The sequence below is a fragment of the Puntigrus tetrazona genome, chromosome 17, assembly GCF_018831695.1.
Source record: "Puntigrus tetrazona isolate hp1 chromosome 17, ASM1883169v1, whole genome shotgun sequence".
Classification (NCBI taxonomy): domain Eukaryota; kingdom Metazoa; phylum Chordata; class Actinopteri; order Cypriniformes; family Cyprinidae; genus Puntigrus; species Puntigrus tetrazona.
Genome location: NC_056715.1, coordinates 19,171,053 through 19,188,553, shown reverse-complemented (window position 1 = coordinate 19,188,553; position 17,501 = coordinate 19,171,053). Strand labels below are relative to the sequence as shown.

Genomic DNA, 17,501 nt, shown 5'->3' with positions numbered 1-17,501 from the left:
AGGAACTAAACCGGATCGCTGAAAACAGAGCTGATTTTGACAGGGTACATTTTTTTTTACCAAAGCATGTTATAGACTTTTCATTAAGACCCTACAGAATCATATCAACTGGTAAAAAAAAATGGGCACCTATTACTAAATTATTACTAAATCTCGCAATCTATTGAAAGTAAGTTTCAGTGCCTGTGGTTTGTCTCAAGCAGTGTAGGAAAGTGGCTGTTCTCTATGTACACTGCCGTTGTCATTTATCGACCAGTGACCGATTTCAGAGAGACGCATCCAAAATCCAGTTTGCTTTGTTTCCACTTCCATAGCCTCAGAAGTTTCTTCAGCATCTGAGAAATGCTGCATTAGGTGCCTTCTCTGCAGAAAACTGCTGAGTCACATACAAAGCTTTCTCAACAGCTCCCCTGAGGTCTGTGGGTGCCACCCGTATCACCGCGGTGGATCTTACACTACGCTGTGACCCGTTGACCTCTCTGCATTCTCCCTGTATGCCGACAAGCCCTTTCCTTTGACCCGGAGATCAGATCGATACTTTGAGCGCCGTAGGCAGAGGGGCCTTTGTGTGTCACGCTCAGGTAGCGCAGAGAAACCGCAGACGTTTGATTTAGAGCCGTGGTAAATCTGCGCTCAGACTCGGCCGGCCTGGCAGCTCTATGTGGGAATCTGCATGGGCAGTGATGTCACGCTCGTAATTCTGCGTCGCTGCGTCTCGTCCTGAGATGGATGCTGGAGAGGTGAGATGTGGAGGGTGTGAACGTCCCCCTGGAGGTTCAATTAACCTGTCTTAACTCCCCTTCCTGTGCCCTCAGCTCTGGGCTCTGGGCTTAATTAGCCTCTCGTTAAAGTGGAAGATGCACGGCGCGCGCACACACACACCAACACACATATATCCTTCAGAAGCTGACATTACTGACTGAAAGACAAGAGGGACGCTTTCTGATGCTTCCCCACCCTTGTTTGTTGTAGTTTGTCATCTCTCTCTCTCTCTCTCTCTCTCGCTCTGATGCTCTTGATCAGTAATCATCGTGTCTTTCTGAGAACAAGCTGACTAATGAGACGCCAGGGCCTTGAGCTAATGACAAGCACATCAGCAGCATTGTTTCACTCGTCCCTTCGGAGTTCTCCCTCTCTTTCCCTCCCCCATCCATCCCATAATCACCTCACACCTCCACTGGGCTTTTCCACTGAGACGTGCTTCGCGCCTTCGTCCAGTACCGTGACAACAGGTACCCTTACAGCGGTGCCACAGAAAGCCACCAATCAACACCTGCTATCCCACGGGCACCAGAGCCGACGGTAACTGGCATCGAGTCCATTTGTGAGGAAAGACTCTCTCTCTCTCTTTTTATCTGTACGTCTCTTGCTGTTAGCTCTTCTCAGATGTGCTTTTCGACACACTTCCCTCCATCCCTTAAAAGCCCTCATAAATGGTTCATTAGTTACAGAAGCGATACTTCACTAGTTTCATTGGCGGAGCATTTAGAGTCTGGTTTGAGTTAACATTTAGGGCTGAGCATTCGGTAAATGCCGCGAGTCATGTATTTCCATTGTGAAGTAGTGCGGGAGCTGTATGTATGTGTATGTGGTTTTGATTGGGGTGAAACATTGAAACTTTTGCGGCTAGGCCATATGTAAAAACCTAATAGGATGTCATGTAGTCCAATCAAAATAATTTTTTTTTTTTTTTTTTTTCATCATATTTCTGATTTTATTATTATTTATTACTACTACTACTATTAACCGACCATGTTTTTTTTTTTTTTGTCACAACTGGGTAAACATCTATAACAGTGAATATTTTTTGTTTTCCCATTTGCTGAAATAGCAAAACACTCCATGATAGTTTTTTTTTCTGACATTCATAAAATAAGGAAAAAATAGAGAATGAAAACAGCGGTCCTAAGAGAGAACGATATCAAATTATTTGATTTTATTTATTTGTATAGCACTTTTTACAACACAGATTGTATCAAAGCACTGAACGGTATTAAATAGGAGAATATAATGACAGGGATGTATAATGACGAGATTGAACAATTTGTTATTAAATGCAGAGACGGTCTCTGTCATCAAATTAAGGGTCCCCATCAGTCCCATAGACACTGTGTTAGAATATTATATATACAACATCAGTTAAATTTTTTTTTTAGCAATTCTAGCAATCGACTGTTTATATTTCCACACTACAGGGCAGCTCACTTCTTATGAAATTCATAATTTATTATTACACTAGTTTGCCTCAGTGCCCACATACTGTGTTTTGATTCAGCTAAATTCTCAAAACGGTTGTCATTGACTTTTTTTTTGATACATAAAGACAATAGCTGTGTTGGGATTTTGGCTGTACTTGCATGTAAAATTAGTTACATAATTACATAATACATGTAATTATTGAGCTACATAATATTGGCTTAGGCGATATATTGGGTAATACACAAAACTGCACTCAATATTGTAATATTGTTTTGATTGTATGTGTTACTCCGCAGCGGTGACGATCCAACCAGGATACAATAGTCCAAAAATAAGAACTTATTATAAGTGTACCTTAGTGATTCAAGATAAGACAAAAGGGGGTTTAAAAGATGATTTCGTGATGTACTCACTCATTATATACATTTAGCAAATTCTGAACACAGAAAAAAGTTAGACGCTGCTTTTTTTTAGAAACAGTGAGAGGTGTGTGTGCAGCGGAAAAGGCAGACCTCACGCTTGTGCGATGTATCAGTCAGATGAAACGTGCGACGTCTCAGAAGAAACTAAATAAGGTTTAGGCAAAAACTAAAGACTGGTCACTAGGCACTTTTTGGGGGTGGAAAGGTTGCTAAAGGGGTCTGAAGTTGATACAAAGGTCATTTAATACGATGTATAGTGTTATAAATGTACTTTTTTAATTCAATATTTTTAAAAAGAAAGAAAGAAATGAAAAACTTTACCTTTTACAATGATTTCAGGCCTTGACTATATTTAAACATGATGATCTTTTTCTTGGTCGTCTGTATTGTCCAGTTTGTATGTCAATGCATTATAAGTTGGCTGACTTGTCAGACTCTGTGAATCCAGTTTAGCTGAGTCTTCATGATTATGATTATGACTTCAGCAACAAAGAAGAATAGATGTAAGCCCTACTTCCTCAGAAACCGAGCGCAGAGAGCAGATCGGTCTGCTAGCTGGTTCTTCATACTAACAAACAGAGGAGCACGAAGCACAAGCCCCTCTCAGCCTGTGGTGGTGATACTATGTAATCAGGAGCGTAGCTGTGTCTGTGGAAATGATTCAGGCCGTGCCGTCTGTTTGATCTGACCGATGGTGTCAGCGCCTAATTAGAGCAAAAGTGCTGCAGAAACGCAGAGAGGCATCTGTATGCAGAACATTCCATTCACCGACAGAGAATGTCAGCAGTACGCTCGCTCGGACAATATCCCAAAAGCAGCGGGGCCTTTTTTTTTTTTTTTTTTTTTCTCTCTAAACCAGCCAATTATCCTCTTCCCCGGCTAGACGGCAAGGTCAATGTGATTGGTGGAGGTTAATGGCTGGTGCTTGGCTGGAGTGGAGGTTGAGCATGCATGGTCACTCTCCAGTTCTTCAACTTCTCCATCCTCTCACAAGAGCCCATTCAGAGGCCAAATAAGAGAGGGTCGAGCAGAAACGTATTGTTAACCTTTGCCGTGTCTTGATGGTGACAGCAGTGAAATGACGGAAATTTGCATTTGCTCTTTAAACTCTAAATGCCTGTCCTTAAAAGTTACTGTCCATCATATTTGTTTGTAATGGAGGTTAATTATAATAACTTTCTAATAGCAGTGTAACGAGGAAGACCTTTGGTGCACAATGCGCAGTTGCTTTTTAGAAAAATATTACACTGTTTCTAGTATAAAGTACCATTTTTTTCCCCCCTGTGTTATGTTTTAGTCTTTTCTGTTTTATTCCTTATTGCGTTAAATGCAGTGTTTGACTAATAGTTGACTAATCCCTTTATATTCTGTTCATTCTTCCATTAAAGAAATGGTTTTAAATTGACACTTTTTTTATCTCAGCATTTTATAAATGGTCATGCACGGCAGGAGTTGGCTTGTACACTACTGCTCAATAGTTTGGCTTTTTGTGCTTTTTAAAAAAGTCTTTTTTTAATTAAAGTGCAAATAACGGCTTTCTACTGAATTTCTTTGCATAGAATATTCCTTAAAGGGTTACTTCACCCAATAATTCCATCATTAATTTTCTGTCGTTACCAATTCGGAAGACCTTCGTTTATTTTCAGAACACAAATGAAGCTATTTTTGATTAAATCTGAGAGCTATCTGACCCTTCACAGACAGCAACTCAACTTCCACATTCAAGAGCCAGTAAGACATCGTTAAAATAGTCCTTGGCTCATCAATGGTTCAACTGCAGTAGGTTTGGAACGACCCAAGAGTTTTTATTTTTGTGTGAACTATTACTTTAACAGCAAGCAAGTAACTGCAGTTGAACCCAGAAGCTCAGCGCAGTGGTCTGTCTTCAGGCTAGAGCCCCAGAGGCTCCTTATGTTTCAATTAAAGCCTACATCTCCGATCAGACCTCGCTTTTCTTCGGCCTAACCAGACACAGCAGCACAAGGCCTCAAGCCTCTGTTTGCTAATTGACCCCTGCGATGCTAATAAAACACTAAACCCAACTTCAACGACTCTAGCGTTACACCTCTTTCTCCTCCTCAGGCCTCTGCTTGTCCATCTGTGCTCTTTGTCACAAACCTGTTCTATTTTATCAAAGGGTTATGTAGATTTCAAATATAAAAATCGCTGTATGGTTAAACTTTTTTGAATAAATGTTAACAGACCTTGGTGAGGGGATACCATGTTATCGATCCCCAACAAACCACTGAAAATATGTAGAATAGAATACTTAGAATAAATATAATAATGATAATAATTGTTGTTGGGGCCAGATTAATATTTAGTGTGAAATTCCTAACTTCTATTTTGTAACTTAAAAATAAAGTTAGGAATATTTTGTATTCCAAAAAAAACAAAGAAATAAAAATTAAACAAATAATCAGAATGTCCTTAAAATAATCATATAAATCATATAAATAAGTTATTAAAGGTATTTTTTAAATATCATGTTTGATGAATTTATAAAAAAATCTGAACTACCTAAATTTATTTTAACTTATTTTTTTATTTATTTTTATTCTTATTTCTTATTCTTATTTCTTAAGATATTGTTAACTGCTATTTTGCTTAACCGTTATTTTCTAACTTTTTATTTTATTTAATTTTGTATTCCTACTAAAAAATTTATAGAAATGAAATTCTTCAAAAGAATGTCCAGAAAATAATTATAAAAAAAACCTTTTAAAGTTAAGATAACCTCCAATTTTAATCTTTTTTTATGATATCATCTTTGATGATTTTATTCTAACAAATTCTTAAGAAAATCCTGCACTACTTAGAATGTATTTTAAGGATGTATTTCTTAACTTATTTATGTGATATCCATGCATGCGTTTCTGTCTTTCACCACCTTGTTTTCCTTCATGGCACACCACATATGGTGTCTGCTCTGACTGAAGTCTATTAACAGGACAGTTTTGTCATATTTCATGATGTATTCTGAACCACAGCTACCCTGCGTCATTTTCTATCTTTCCTTATCTCCATGAACATGTTAATGATTTCTGTGCATTGTCAAACTGGCGTTGTGACCCTGAGTCAGTGGTGTTATATCCAGGCTGAGGTGTCCTGCGGGGTGAGATCTTTTGTTGTGTGTGTGGACTGAGGGGAGGGGTTTCAGGGTGGGATGGGTTCAGAAGGCGGTCCCAGGGGTCTGGCCCCTGAGCTGACTGCTAATGAGAAGCCATCTAAGGCCCTCTGAGTCCCTGTGCACCTTGAACATGGCCACTACTGCCACCTGACCTTGGCTTTGATCTGCCAAAGTGCTTGACCTCTCAATTCCCCACTGGCCACCCCTTACCATCTGGACAACAGCACACATACTCTTCATCTCGCTCTATCACCCTTTCGCACACGTCAGAAAAATTATCATTTCATGACGGCTGATTGGGGTGATATAAACACATCTGTTTTAGCACACTTAAAATAATGACTTACGTGTGTAGAAGTGTGAATTATGTCTTTTTTGGGATTTTTTGTATTTGTTTTATGCAGTATTTAGCCGAGTGTGTTTTTTTTTGCTGGTTTAGGCCATTGGCTCCCAAAGATTCATCATATACTTGCATCATGTTCATGTAATCATTGAATTACTGCCTCAACCAATTTGTTTCAAATTCATTCATTGCATTTGAGTGTAAATAAAATATATAAGAAGTACATATAAGAAAACCACACAGTTACTTGTAATATAATTTAATAATAATTACTTAACCCCATGAACCAAAATCTTATTCAGGACCTTTTTGCCCCCCTTATATTGTATTTTGAGGTCGTTCTGACTGCATTAAGGTAGGCTACATCATTCTCAAGGAATGTTGCATGATATTGTCTGCTACAATGTAATTTAAACAACAACTATGATTGTAGACGGTCCACGTCCTATGCACAGATTGATTCAGATTCGTACTCGAATCCAAACCATTCCATCCTATTTGAAACAATCTTTTGTTGATACAGTTGACTGTATTCTGCTTCAGAGTGTTCTGGTTGAAGACCCAGTTGAATAGATTGTTTTGGACTGTTCCTGAATACTCAATGAGTCTGTGCGCTCCCCTGGGCTTCTGCTCTCGACAGCCTTTAATGCCTTGCCTTTGTCACCTGGTGCACCGTGGGGTGGCAAAGTGGCCTCCAAAAGAGTGGAAAAAGAGCATTATCTGTTAAAACCCCTCCGCAAAATGCTTAGAGGACTTTTTCCCTCCAAAGTGGATTTGCTTCATCTGTTTTTGCCTCTCTGGTGTAACAGCGCTATTGTACTTTTTTGTTTACACACTTTCCCCCCTTTTATCCCTTTCTCCCATCTACGCACAATCTGACCCATCCTCGAATGAGGTCATCGCATTATTTTACATGGCAGGGGGATGTTAAATCTGCCCTTTTGACACCGCGTCTCTCTCTCCAGCTCTTTCTTGAACATTCTGTGGAGATGTTCTGGGCGCTCAGACCCTTGGGAGTCGCGTTTTTTTGCAATTAAGGCTTTCGGAAGTCCCCACTACGCTTGGTTTGCATCGGACTGGAGTGTTTTCCATCGCAGGTGCTGAAAGGGTGACTTAAATTACAATCATTTTGGGAAATCCCTAAACTTCGTACAACTTGCTTCTCATCGACAAACTGTGTAGGTTCCCGCTCGCCCGCGTAAAATCCAGGATTTGGCCCGTGTTTGTTTTTCTGTTCTGGAACGGTGTCATCCGAGCGACCTCTGTCCGTGCAAACAGTGAGCATATTTCCTCTATGCTTCCGACAGAGACGAGCGCTCGGACGACGAGCAAATCCTGCGTCACTGTCCTTTGCTTTATTGAATTAATCCACACCACCGTCATCCAGCCCACCTCGCGCATTCAGCGGAACAACCTGTGCCACAACAATTAGAGAAACCCGAGACAGAGAGGAGATGGCAGACCAATCATGCCAGCAAAAGCAGCTTGATTGTTTTGACTCCTGATGCGTAGCTGTCTACGCCTTTCTCATGCTATAAAGTTCAATAAAGAACAAATCCAACGTCTAAACAGCGGCATACATTTATGCAAACAGCTGCCGAGTCTACGCGCTATCATGAAAATCAGAGGTGTGCCAGAAAGCACAAACATCGTTTAGGCTCAGATGATTGTACAATACGTAATGTGCTGTGACCGCTGCATAAATTTGTTCAATAGATGAGAGGATGGGATTTTTTTTTTTTTTCATCCTCAGGAAGTGGGAGTGCAGGTTGGCCGATGGCAGCGGTGACTCTGACTGAGGTCAATATTTGTTTTAGGAATCTCAATAGCTGAGCCACGCTTAAGTCATCTGCATCTCTGATAATGGAACGCCATATGGCTCTGTTGACCTAGTGGGATCAGGCTTATTATCCCTTATTCTCATTCCCTCCCTCCCTCCCTCCCTCCCTCTGTCTTCCAGTTCACGCACAATTCGTATTATTCCTTTTTTTAACGCTTCCATCTTTAGTTTTCATTCCTGACCAAGTCTCTTGGTCGTCCATGCACGCAAAACCTGCCATTTTTTGTATGTACACATTGAGAACGCCGTGTGCCGTCTGTTGCTGGTCGCTTTGATTTTCAGACTAATGCGCGTAAAGTTTTTCTTCCAGATAAGTGTGCCCTCTCCCTCCCCGCTGCGTGTTTTTAGCAGAAAAGCATGCAGAAGTGAAGCAGATTGCTCTCTCCTTGTGTGCAGCCCTCAGGCTCAGGTGCTTGTCAGTGCTGGGTTCAGACGGACCTTTTCAACAATTTGTCACGGTTGCCTCAGCCCCTGCTGCGCCGGCACGTGGCACACACACACACACACACACACACACAAACACGCTGGCTCGCTCGAACACAGAACACTGTGCTGCAGCCAGCGTGGTCATGATGGAGTGCAAAGGCCTTGGCAACAGCCTAGCGCCTGGCGGAATAAGCAGCCTCCCTAATGAGATGGGAATGGCATCAGTGGGGCCCTCCAGAATTTCAGCAGGCAGGCATGTGGCCCTGGAACGCCCCTGCCTCCACTCCACAACCTATTCATTAGACATTAGAGCACACACACATGCACGCTATATACATATAAATACAGCAGTAGTACACACAGATTGTATGCGTGTATCAGTTTTTGAGTGTTTGCCAGGCTCGCATTGGTGTGTATGTGAACATCAATACAGAAACACCTGCTCGTGCGTTTGTTTGGACGGTTAACGGACTGTAGCTGTAACTGAACAGGCTCCGCTCACCATGTGTGTAATGACTCCTCCAGTGCAAATGGCTTCAGGAGTCTGCCGGAAGATCTGATTTGTTTCATCTGCCATAGTATAAGTGCCCACACTATTACATGAAGTTGCCATTTGCCCTGAAATGCCAACTGGAATGTGCCGGACCCTAAAGCAAAGCTTTAATTAAAGCGAAGCACAGTCAATTTTTTTGGGTTTGGTTTTGTTTCGGGGTCCTTTTTCTGAAAGCCTTCCACTACATCTCCTTTTTAATTAATTTTAAATCATATTTTACCTGTGCGTGGGGTATTTTGTCATTATTTACACCTTCATGTCATTCCAAACCTTTCTTCCGTGTAACTCGAAAGGAGATGTTTAACAAGTATGTTCACGCTGCTGCTTTCCATGCATTCGAAGCATATGCTCTCGCCTAGACTCCTACATTATAATATTACGGCCAGTATTACGATATTAGTGTTTACTGTATTTTAATTAAATAAATGCAGAGTTGGTGAGACTTCCTAAACATTGAAAAACTAATATTTTGTTATATTTACACTTATCCACCCACTGTTGGATCTCAAAAAGCTTCCTTGCACTTCTGCATATTCAGACTAACAAAGCTCATGGGACCCGGTGGCATTTGGCGTCATTGGCATCAAACACGGTGCAAACATCTTGATTCACCATTTCTGAATATGCATGCATGAATTTGAGTGTGTTTCTCACACAACACATCTGAATAACTCCAGACAATTCATTTTTTTGTCTAAAAGAAAAAAAAAAGTGTATGCACACTTTTCTGTGCTGTTGTCAGATTTCCTTACTTATCTTTATTGTCCCATTCTCCATTCACGTTGCTGGGTAATTAAACACTGTGCTGATTTGCTGTTATGCAAATGTGAGTTTCCTTGACAGCCTCTCAGTTACGAGGAGAGGGCTCTCTACCTGGAGGCCATCATTCAGAACCACAAGGAGAACATGACCTTTGAGGACTTTGCTGCTCAGGTCTTCTCGCCTTCCCCCAGCTACTGGCCAACGGGAGGTGCAGGTGAGACACAGTTTCCACTTTATTTGCATTAATATATTTTTCCAGCATGTTCTACATGTTCATAATGTGTATTTACAATATTAATTACGACAATTGGGCTGTAAGTGAACCCTAAATCTAACATTTAACCATGTTATGCATAAGGTCAAATAAAGTGCAGCTATTTAGTTTTTATTTCACTGTCCCATGCATTCTTGTTCCGTCGTTTATGAAACGAGGAAATCTCTAAAATGGGTAGACGGTCTGACACGGTTACTTTTTAAAGGTCTAGATGAAGCCTTCAACTGTACATCAAACTCAAAATGCGCTGTAGTACAGATTAATGAATTACATAACCGAAAGCAGAAAGTGATGGGGTTAAAAATCTAAAAAGTACACTTGCAAAATATTAAAAAAAATCAGGGTTCACAGGTTAATATCAATTTTGGTTTCTAGACTTTGAGATGGAAATAAATCAATTTTTTTAATGTTTTGGAAATGTCTTATTTAGTGAATATTTTATCTATTTGTGCTCCGTTCTAAAATATTTATTTGGCTAGAAATAGTATTCGAGTCTAATCGCTATAAAATATATTTTATGTAATAATTAAATGACTGGAAATGAATTAGCAAACCAGTGTGAGAAGCCTGGAGAACAGCCTCAGTGCAATATAGTATTTTGTCATTTTTATTAGCCATTTGTTTGTTTTTAAGTACGTCTGTATAGTTAAGTTACATTTTTAGTGTTTCTTTTTATTTTAATATGTCATCTAAACCATAAGAAGCCAGTTAGCTGAAATAAAATGACTTGGAGGTTTTTCTTATATTTCATTTTATTTCAGTCAATGTATCCTGTGTCTCATACAACAATCATAATTCTTCATTTTTATCAGTTTTTCAGGATACTGTGGATTTTTTTTTTTTTTTTTGCATTTTCCAGAATGACAAAAACTTTCCTCTTTGTTTGGATGGGCATGCAGCACATTTTGTAGAGTTCATTAACATTACTTGTTCTCTGTTTAATTTGTGGACTTTGTTAATTGACCCAATCCCAGCATCCAGCACAGACGGTGTAGTGCACTATTCAGGACACAGAATGATGCTCTGACAGTTTTGATTTCTCTAGTGGCACCCATTTATCTCCTAGAAGGGGCGTTGAAAATGGCTGCGGTGACCTCTGTTGACTGCTCACAGATACGCCCTCTTAACTCCGAGAGAATGAGAATCTCATCCATTAGACACTTCAAACTCCATTTCTCTGGCTTTCTCTTCTTTTGCATCTCAGGGTTTCTTGTACCTCCATCAAACACATCAAAAAGCGCTTCCCCAGATTGTCGTTCCCTTCTTCTGTTGGCCTCACTCTCTTTTTTGTTCTAATTACTTTCTCATGTTCACTCTTTTTTGTGCTCAACCTTATTATTTCCGTTTCTTCTGTTTGTGTTACAAAAACTAAAGCCGTAATAATTTAATAAATAAACCGCAGGCTTAGTTTGGAAGGAAGTGGCTACTTATGCATACGTGAAACAGAAGCTCTGTTCCCTAGAGAGTGTCAGTTACAATGTCACGTGACCAATGTTTTCTGTAGTCGATGCACTTCAGAAGCATTTTATTTTGATGGTCCCTTATGAACATTCTCTCGACGGTAAGCAACTTTGCATCTACTTTGCAACTTTCATTAGAGCGTTAGTAGAGTATTAGTAGACTGGCAGGGTTAGGGTTAGAATGAGTTGACATGTTCTTGAAAAGTTCTAGAATCAGACAGTCTGCTTATACTCTAATGAAAGTTAGTTGTAGAAGTTACTCTTAGTCAAGAGAATGGTCATAGGGAACCATGTTAGCTTTTATTGTTAATGGAATTTCTTTACAAATAAACTACCTGTTCACACATTAAAGTGCTTTTAAGAGATAACGTCTTATATAGACAGGGTTTTGGAACAGAGCCATAGATTTCCTGATAAATGCATGGTTCAGACAGGCCTGGGCACCTCATCTAGTAGGGCTCGAGCTGTTCTGTGGGTTACAGTCTGTGACTCTGCTCCATGTTTCACCACCATCTCACCCATGACAGCAGGCAGGCGTTGGCCAGGGATGGTTTGGGACGTGGATTACCTCTGGGCCAAGCTGGACTGTAAGACTTTTCTGCCTGCTTCCTCCATTAGGCATGTGGCCCCACACGTCTGTTACACAAACCTGTCTCTCTCTTTCTCACCTTTTCGATACACCCTGCATGATCTCTGTTTTATGACAGGTAGACTTTCCTCTTTGTTTTTTTGTTTCCCCTCTTAAACGGTTTCTTGTTCAAATGTTACACTTGTGGAGTGAAGCACAAACCTACTTGAAGTTACGAAACCTACCTCGCTACCAAATAAACAGCTACTTTCTAAGATGCTAAATTGATTAAAATGACTGAATTTTTATAAAAATTCCATTTCGTATAAATGCTATTTTTTTTTAAACTCTGTATTCATCAGAGAATCTGAATTAACATAAGAATACAACAGTAAGACGAAGAACATTATGCATGATAGGAATGAATACAGTAGGTTACGGCTATTTTAAAGGATAATATTCTTGCAATGCCTCATTGTTACGTTAAACAATTTACTAATGTTGCTGCCAGTCATACGATGCCTTCAGATGCTGTCTATGTAGGACGCTCACTAGGTTTTGGAACAGAGCTTTGAGGTCCGGGTCGACTGTGTGTAAGGGAATAGAAATGAAAATATACGGTTGTTTCCATGCAGTCATCTAATTGACTTAAAAGTATTGGCAATGATTTATTTGAATACCATGTAGACAGGAGACTAGTGTGTCTCGTTAAACATGTACAGGTATGCTGGCCAGCGGCGCCTCACAAATATCATTTACACTTTCACCAGTAGAAAAAAAAAAGCTAAAATATCATGTTTTGTTACTTCTATCCGTTCCGTTATTCGTGCAAACACCACACAGTGAGCTTCGTTCACGTAGAACCTCGTGCTCCGGTTCAGGCCCGCGGGTCACTTCAGATTTCAGTGACGTAACACAATTTAAAACGCATATCGCGAAACCCTTTTGAGGCAGACGTGTTCAATCACAGTTTTGAGTGTGTTTTGCATCCCGCGGCTTTCCTGCGTTAAACATTCTTTCATTCTCAGAAAACACAAAGAAGAAGTGGGCCGTGCAGCGTGAACAGAAATGCCTTTCAGTCACTCGTGATCACTGTATGATGTGCGTTTCTTAACATTTTGTGGTGTTGTCCTTCCCGTCACCCCTCAGCATTAACATCTAACCATGTTTTCAACAGCATTCTCATTCTCTCTTTCACACACACACACACACACACACACACAACCCGTGACGGTGCGCAGCTTACGTGTTGCTCTATTGTCTTCTCTCCCTCTGTAGATTAAGTGTGTGTTACAGGTGTCAGTACAGTAACGGAAGGTAAGAGTCTCGGTCAGTACGGAGCTTGCGTTCTGTCACAGAGACCCCTCCCCTTTTCCCCGGCTCGTCTACTCATCTTCCCCTCTTTATTTCCACTAATGAGCTGCGTCTGCTCTGAGCTTTTAAAGGAGCGCAGAGGCCGAGCTGCACCGGGGCTGGCTGTTCTGAGCGCGGTGGAGTAATCGTAACACAGTAGCAGCATGAATGGGTCTCCATCCTCCTCTCCTGCATGTCTCTGCTTTATTCTCTCTCTCTTTTTCCCCTCTTTTCTCCTGTTGCTTTGTCTTTTGGCGTGTGTCTATTTGCCTGAGGCCACATCTGACACTAACACCTGCCCTACTGGAAAATGTCTTTGTCACTTACGCTTTTGTTTGGATTGCTGCAGGGAGCCAATGGGAATGAGGGCCGCTCACTTCCAAAAAAAAAAAATATATATATATATATATATATATATATATATATATATATATATATATATATATGTATGTATAAGGCCAAACAGGAAATAATTCTGAATATGCTTTTTGGGATGAAATGTTTTAACCTTGATTACATACGTTACTCACAAAATTAACTATATTGTTCGGTATAATAGTTTTGATATATACCTGACCAATGAAAAATTCGGAAGCACTGAAAAGTTGAAAAGTTGATATTTTTATTCATGCGGTCAAACGATTAATCACGATAAAAAGGTTTCGTTTCCATAATATAGGTATGTATACTGTGTATCTAATAAATACGCACACATGCATGTTTATATTTTAGAAAAATTTCATTTTTATACATTATGAATTATATGAATATAGACGTATTTTCAAAATATGTGTGTATAATTTTATATACATAAATATACATACAACACGCATATATATTATGCCAACAAAAACCTTTATTTCGGATGCATTTAATTGTGATTAACCGTTTGCACTACAGCACTTTTTGGTGTTTAAAAACCATTATAATTCCTATTATATAGAGAATAAATAGAATTAAACTTGTTTCTCTCCTCCTGTGAAACATTTTAGTGTTTCCACTTTTTCCGAATGTAAATGTATTTCTTAATAATACTTAAAATAATATATATATAATGTAGTTATTTTGTGTTTGGCCCCATATTATATATGTATATTTCCTTTATTTCCTTTTTTTGACTGTGCTCAATGAAACAACAAGAGATGTTCTGCAAAAGAAATTAATTTCCAGGGTTTGCACGATTGATTTGATCGACGCTCCTCACCGTGCTTAAATTAAACCTAATGCTCCAATGTTAGTTAGCCGATGAGTTGGCTTCTGGATCTTCACGCGCTCCACCCTGCTCAGCTTCAGAGTGGAAACGTAAGACGGCCAGTCATCTCTCGGATCGATAAACGACAGATAGCTCAGCCAGCGTTAGAGAGGAGGTGCGTGCTGGCATCCCGAGTCCTCCCGAGACAGCGCCCCGCACTCGTTTACTCCTCCCCGACTCCTTTCACATGCTGAGACTGTTGTTCTCCGCTCTCCTCCCCCTCTTTCAAAGAAGCCCTGGAGTGGAGGTCCTCTCCAATGAGCGCATGTTCCCCGCACCATCTGCTCGCGGAAACTTGAGATGCCCGTAAAAAAAAAAGAAAACGGTCGAAAAGAAAGAAAGAAAATAGCCAAGCAGATGCCATCTCGACAAAGCAGGAAGCTTGTTTAATTTAGATGCTTTCTGGAGGACCAGATCGCCAGCAGAATCCATATTTTGCATTTCTTCTTTTCTCTCATTCCATTGACCTTTACTTTTCTGCGCCAAAGTGGAAGCGCTTTGTAGAATGACGGTTAACAGGCTGATTTTGAGTCTCCATTCACATCCGTCTCTGTCAGAGGAGGTTTTCCGCTTCAGCGTTGGCATGCTAAGGGTTTGAAAGCGAGCTTATTAATATCATATCTGTGCTGAGTCTTCACTCTGCGTGTAATATGTCCTGATTTGGCAGGTTCCCTCAGCTGCAGCACGAGCGCCGACCTCAGTGTTACTGTGACGAGCAACGACTCCGGGGACCAGGTGTCTCCCACCATACCCCGCGCCTCTAAGAACCGGGTCTCCGGAAAGCTCCGCCGCTCGGCCAGCGCCATCAGCAAGTCCTCCAACTGAGCGCTTCCTCCGGCCGGCAGACTGCGCTGTGGATGAATGTATCATTTGACTCTAATGTTTTCCACCTGTCGTTGTTTTGTTTCTTTTTCCGTTTTGACGCCGAGTAGCAATGAAAGCTGTCGCAAAATGATGTAGCGTCGCCTGCCGTGAAGAAAGAGAAACTGAAGCCGATCTGCAATGCTGCACTTGGACCGCGATTTTTTATTTATTTTTTTTTTTTCCAAAACTTTCAAATAATACATTTCGAAGAGGTATTAGCTAGTTTTGAATACATTCTTTGTCAAACACTGAAAACAAAGAGACTTTTTGTCCCATCGCAGCACTGAGACGCTCTTACAGCGCTTTGGGAAAATACTGACACTCTTGAATCAAAAAAAAAAAAAAAAAAAAAAAAAGAGCCAGTCTCCTCCTTTTTCTACTTTGATAATGTAATCAGCGGCGTCTGAAGTACGACAGACTTCATCGAAATCGCTTTCGTGGTTATGATTTACTTTTAAGCGACCGGTTCGATCATTTCACGGAACTGATTTCTGCAACATGCTGAAAGGAAAGGCACGTGTTTGTATTTCGGTGACCTGCACCCGTCCCGTTCCTGTCATGTAAATCTACTCCGACATTCCAATGTTTTTGCACTCTCTATACGATGAAGAGACCGCAGGTCCATGTGTGTTTCGTTCTTCCCTCTGTATTTGGATGTACATTGCTTTCGATTCGCTTTGATTTGATTATATATATATATATATATATTTGTTTCATGTCGTGTGTGTGTGTGCGTGTGCGTATATATATATATATACACACACACACACACGCACACACACACTGAGAAACATCTGCCATCGTACTATCCCTGACTAAACGGAGGAGAAGCCTCCAGCTCCTCAGGTGAAGCTGTTCGCAGTGCCTGTGTGATACCTGTTCGTTGTGTTTGCCCCTACACTTCCTGTTTTCCTGACGAGTCTTACATTTCACTGGAGTAAATCGAATGATATTGTCTGCGTTTTGTGAGAGCGGCTTCTGTCTGATTAGATGCTGGATGGGGGTTCTTTTCCACCTGCTTCCCCGATTCCCGCGTGCCTCTCTGAGTGCCCTTTACCGTACCAGCAGCATGCCAGCGCTTCTCTCTCTCTCTCTCCTGCCGCCCCTCTCTGTTCCCGTAGAGACCAGGCCTGGTTGCCATGGAGGCCAGGTGTTCCACACGCTGCAGGCTCCGCCCAGGCTGCAACAGGACACATGTTGCACTACTTTGCCTTACCTGTACACTCGTCTTTATTGTCTCGCTTCGCCTGAAACTTTTTCTCTTTTCCGTGCTCTGAATGAAAAGCGCTGATGAATGTATGCAAACCCACAGCCCAGATCTGACCTGGGACGACGCGGGCTTTGAACTGGGCTTTGGGTTGAAAATACTGCAACTGGCCTAACTTCTGTTTGATGATGATGATGATGATGATGATGATGATGATGATGATGATGATGATGATGACGACGACGACATGTTTAGCGTAGACTTTGTTGTTAGCCTTGTATATTGTGTCTCTCTCTCTCTTTTGTTCGTTTTTTCTTTGAATGTTCTAAATTCTGAAGGATATAAATATATTAATGCCTGTAATATAATCTTTGTATAAGACATTGAAGATAAGGAAGCTTGAAGATTTCGTCATGACTTGTTAACATATCAGACTGTTTTTAATAGAAAAAGTAATCGCTTTATCTTTACTAGAAATGTGAAGAAATCGAAACATTTCATTAAATCGATTTGAAGTTCATGTTTATATGCATTCGTTTGATCTGTCTTCTTCAGTGATTCACGATTCGTGTCTAGTTGCTCCGTCCTGCTATTTTGTTGGAAGCATTTTTAGGAATTACCAGAAAAGCCAGATTGAAAAAGAAATTGGAGCAGGGTTTTCTTTCTGAAAGTACTAGAAAATTATTAGAACGCTGAATTAAACGTGAAAATTTGATGTGTCAAGGCTGAGATAGTGTTGTGTGTGTGTGTGTGCGTGCGTGTGTGTGTGTGTTTATATTAGTGTCTTTAAGTTAATTGCAACAGTGCTACAAAGTAAATGGTGCACTTCAGACCTCAGTTTCAATCTA

The 17,501-nt window shown here is 40.6% G+C and overlaps 1 protein-coding gene across 8 annotated transcripts in view; it reads left to right on the top strand.

The window, feature by feature from the left end:
- The window catches only part of ralgapa2 (Ral GTPase activating protein catalytic subunit alpha 2), a 132,284-nt gene that overhangs the window by 93,903 nt on the left and 20,880 nt on the right, over positions 1-17,501 (top strand). For 5 of the 8 annotated variants that reach the window (XM_043262781.1, XM_043262783.1, XM_043262780.1 and 2 more), the window contains 2 exons: positions 9,765-9,889; positions 15,250-17,173. In XM_043262781.1, coding sequence (XP_043118716.1) covers positions 9,765-9,889; positions 15,250-15,407 — 283 coding nt within the window. In that variant the 3' untranslated portion in view covers positions 15,408-17,173. Of the gene's footprint in view, positions 1-9,764; positions 9,890-11,936; positions 11,997-13,255; positions 13,295-15,249; positions 17,174-17,501 lie in introns of those variants that run through there. The other 3 variants (XM_043262782.1, XM_043262787.1, XM_043262784.1) reach the window with 3 other exon arrangements.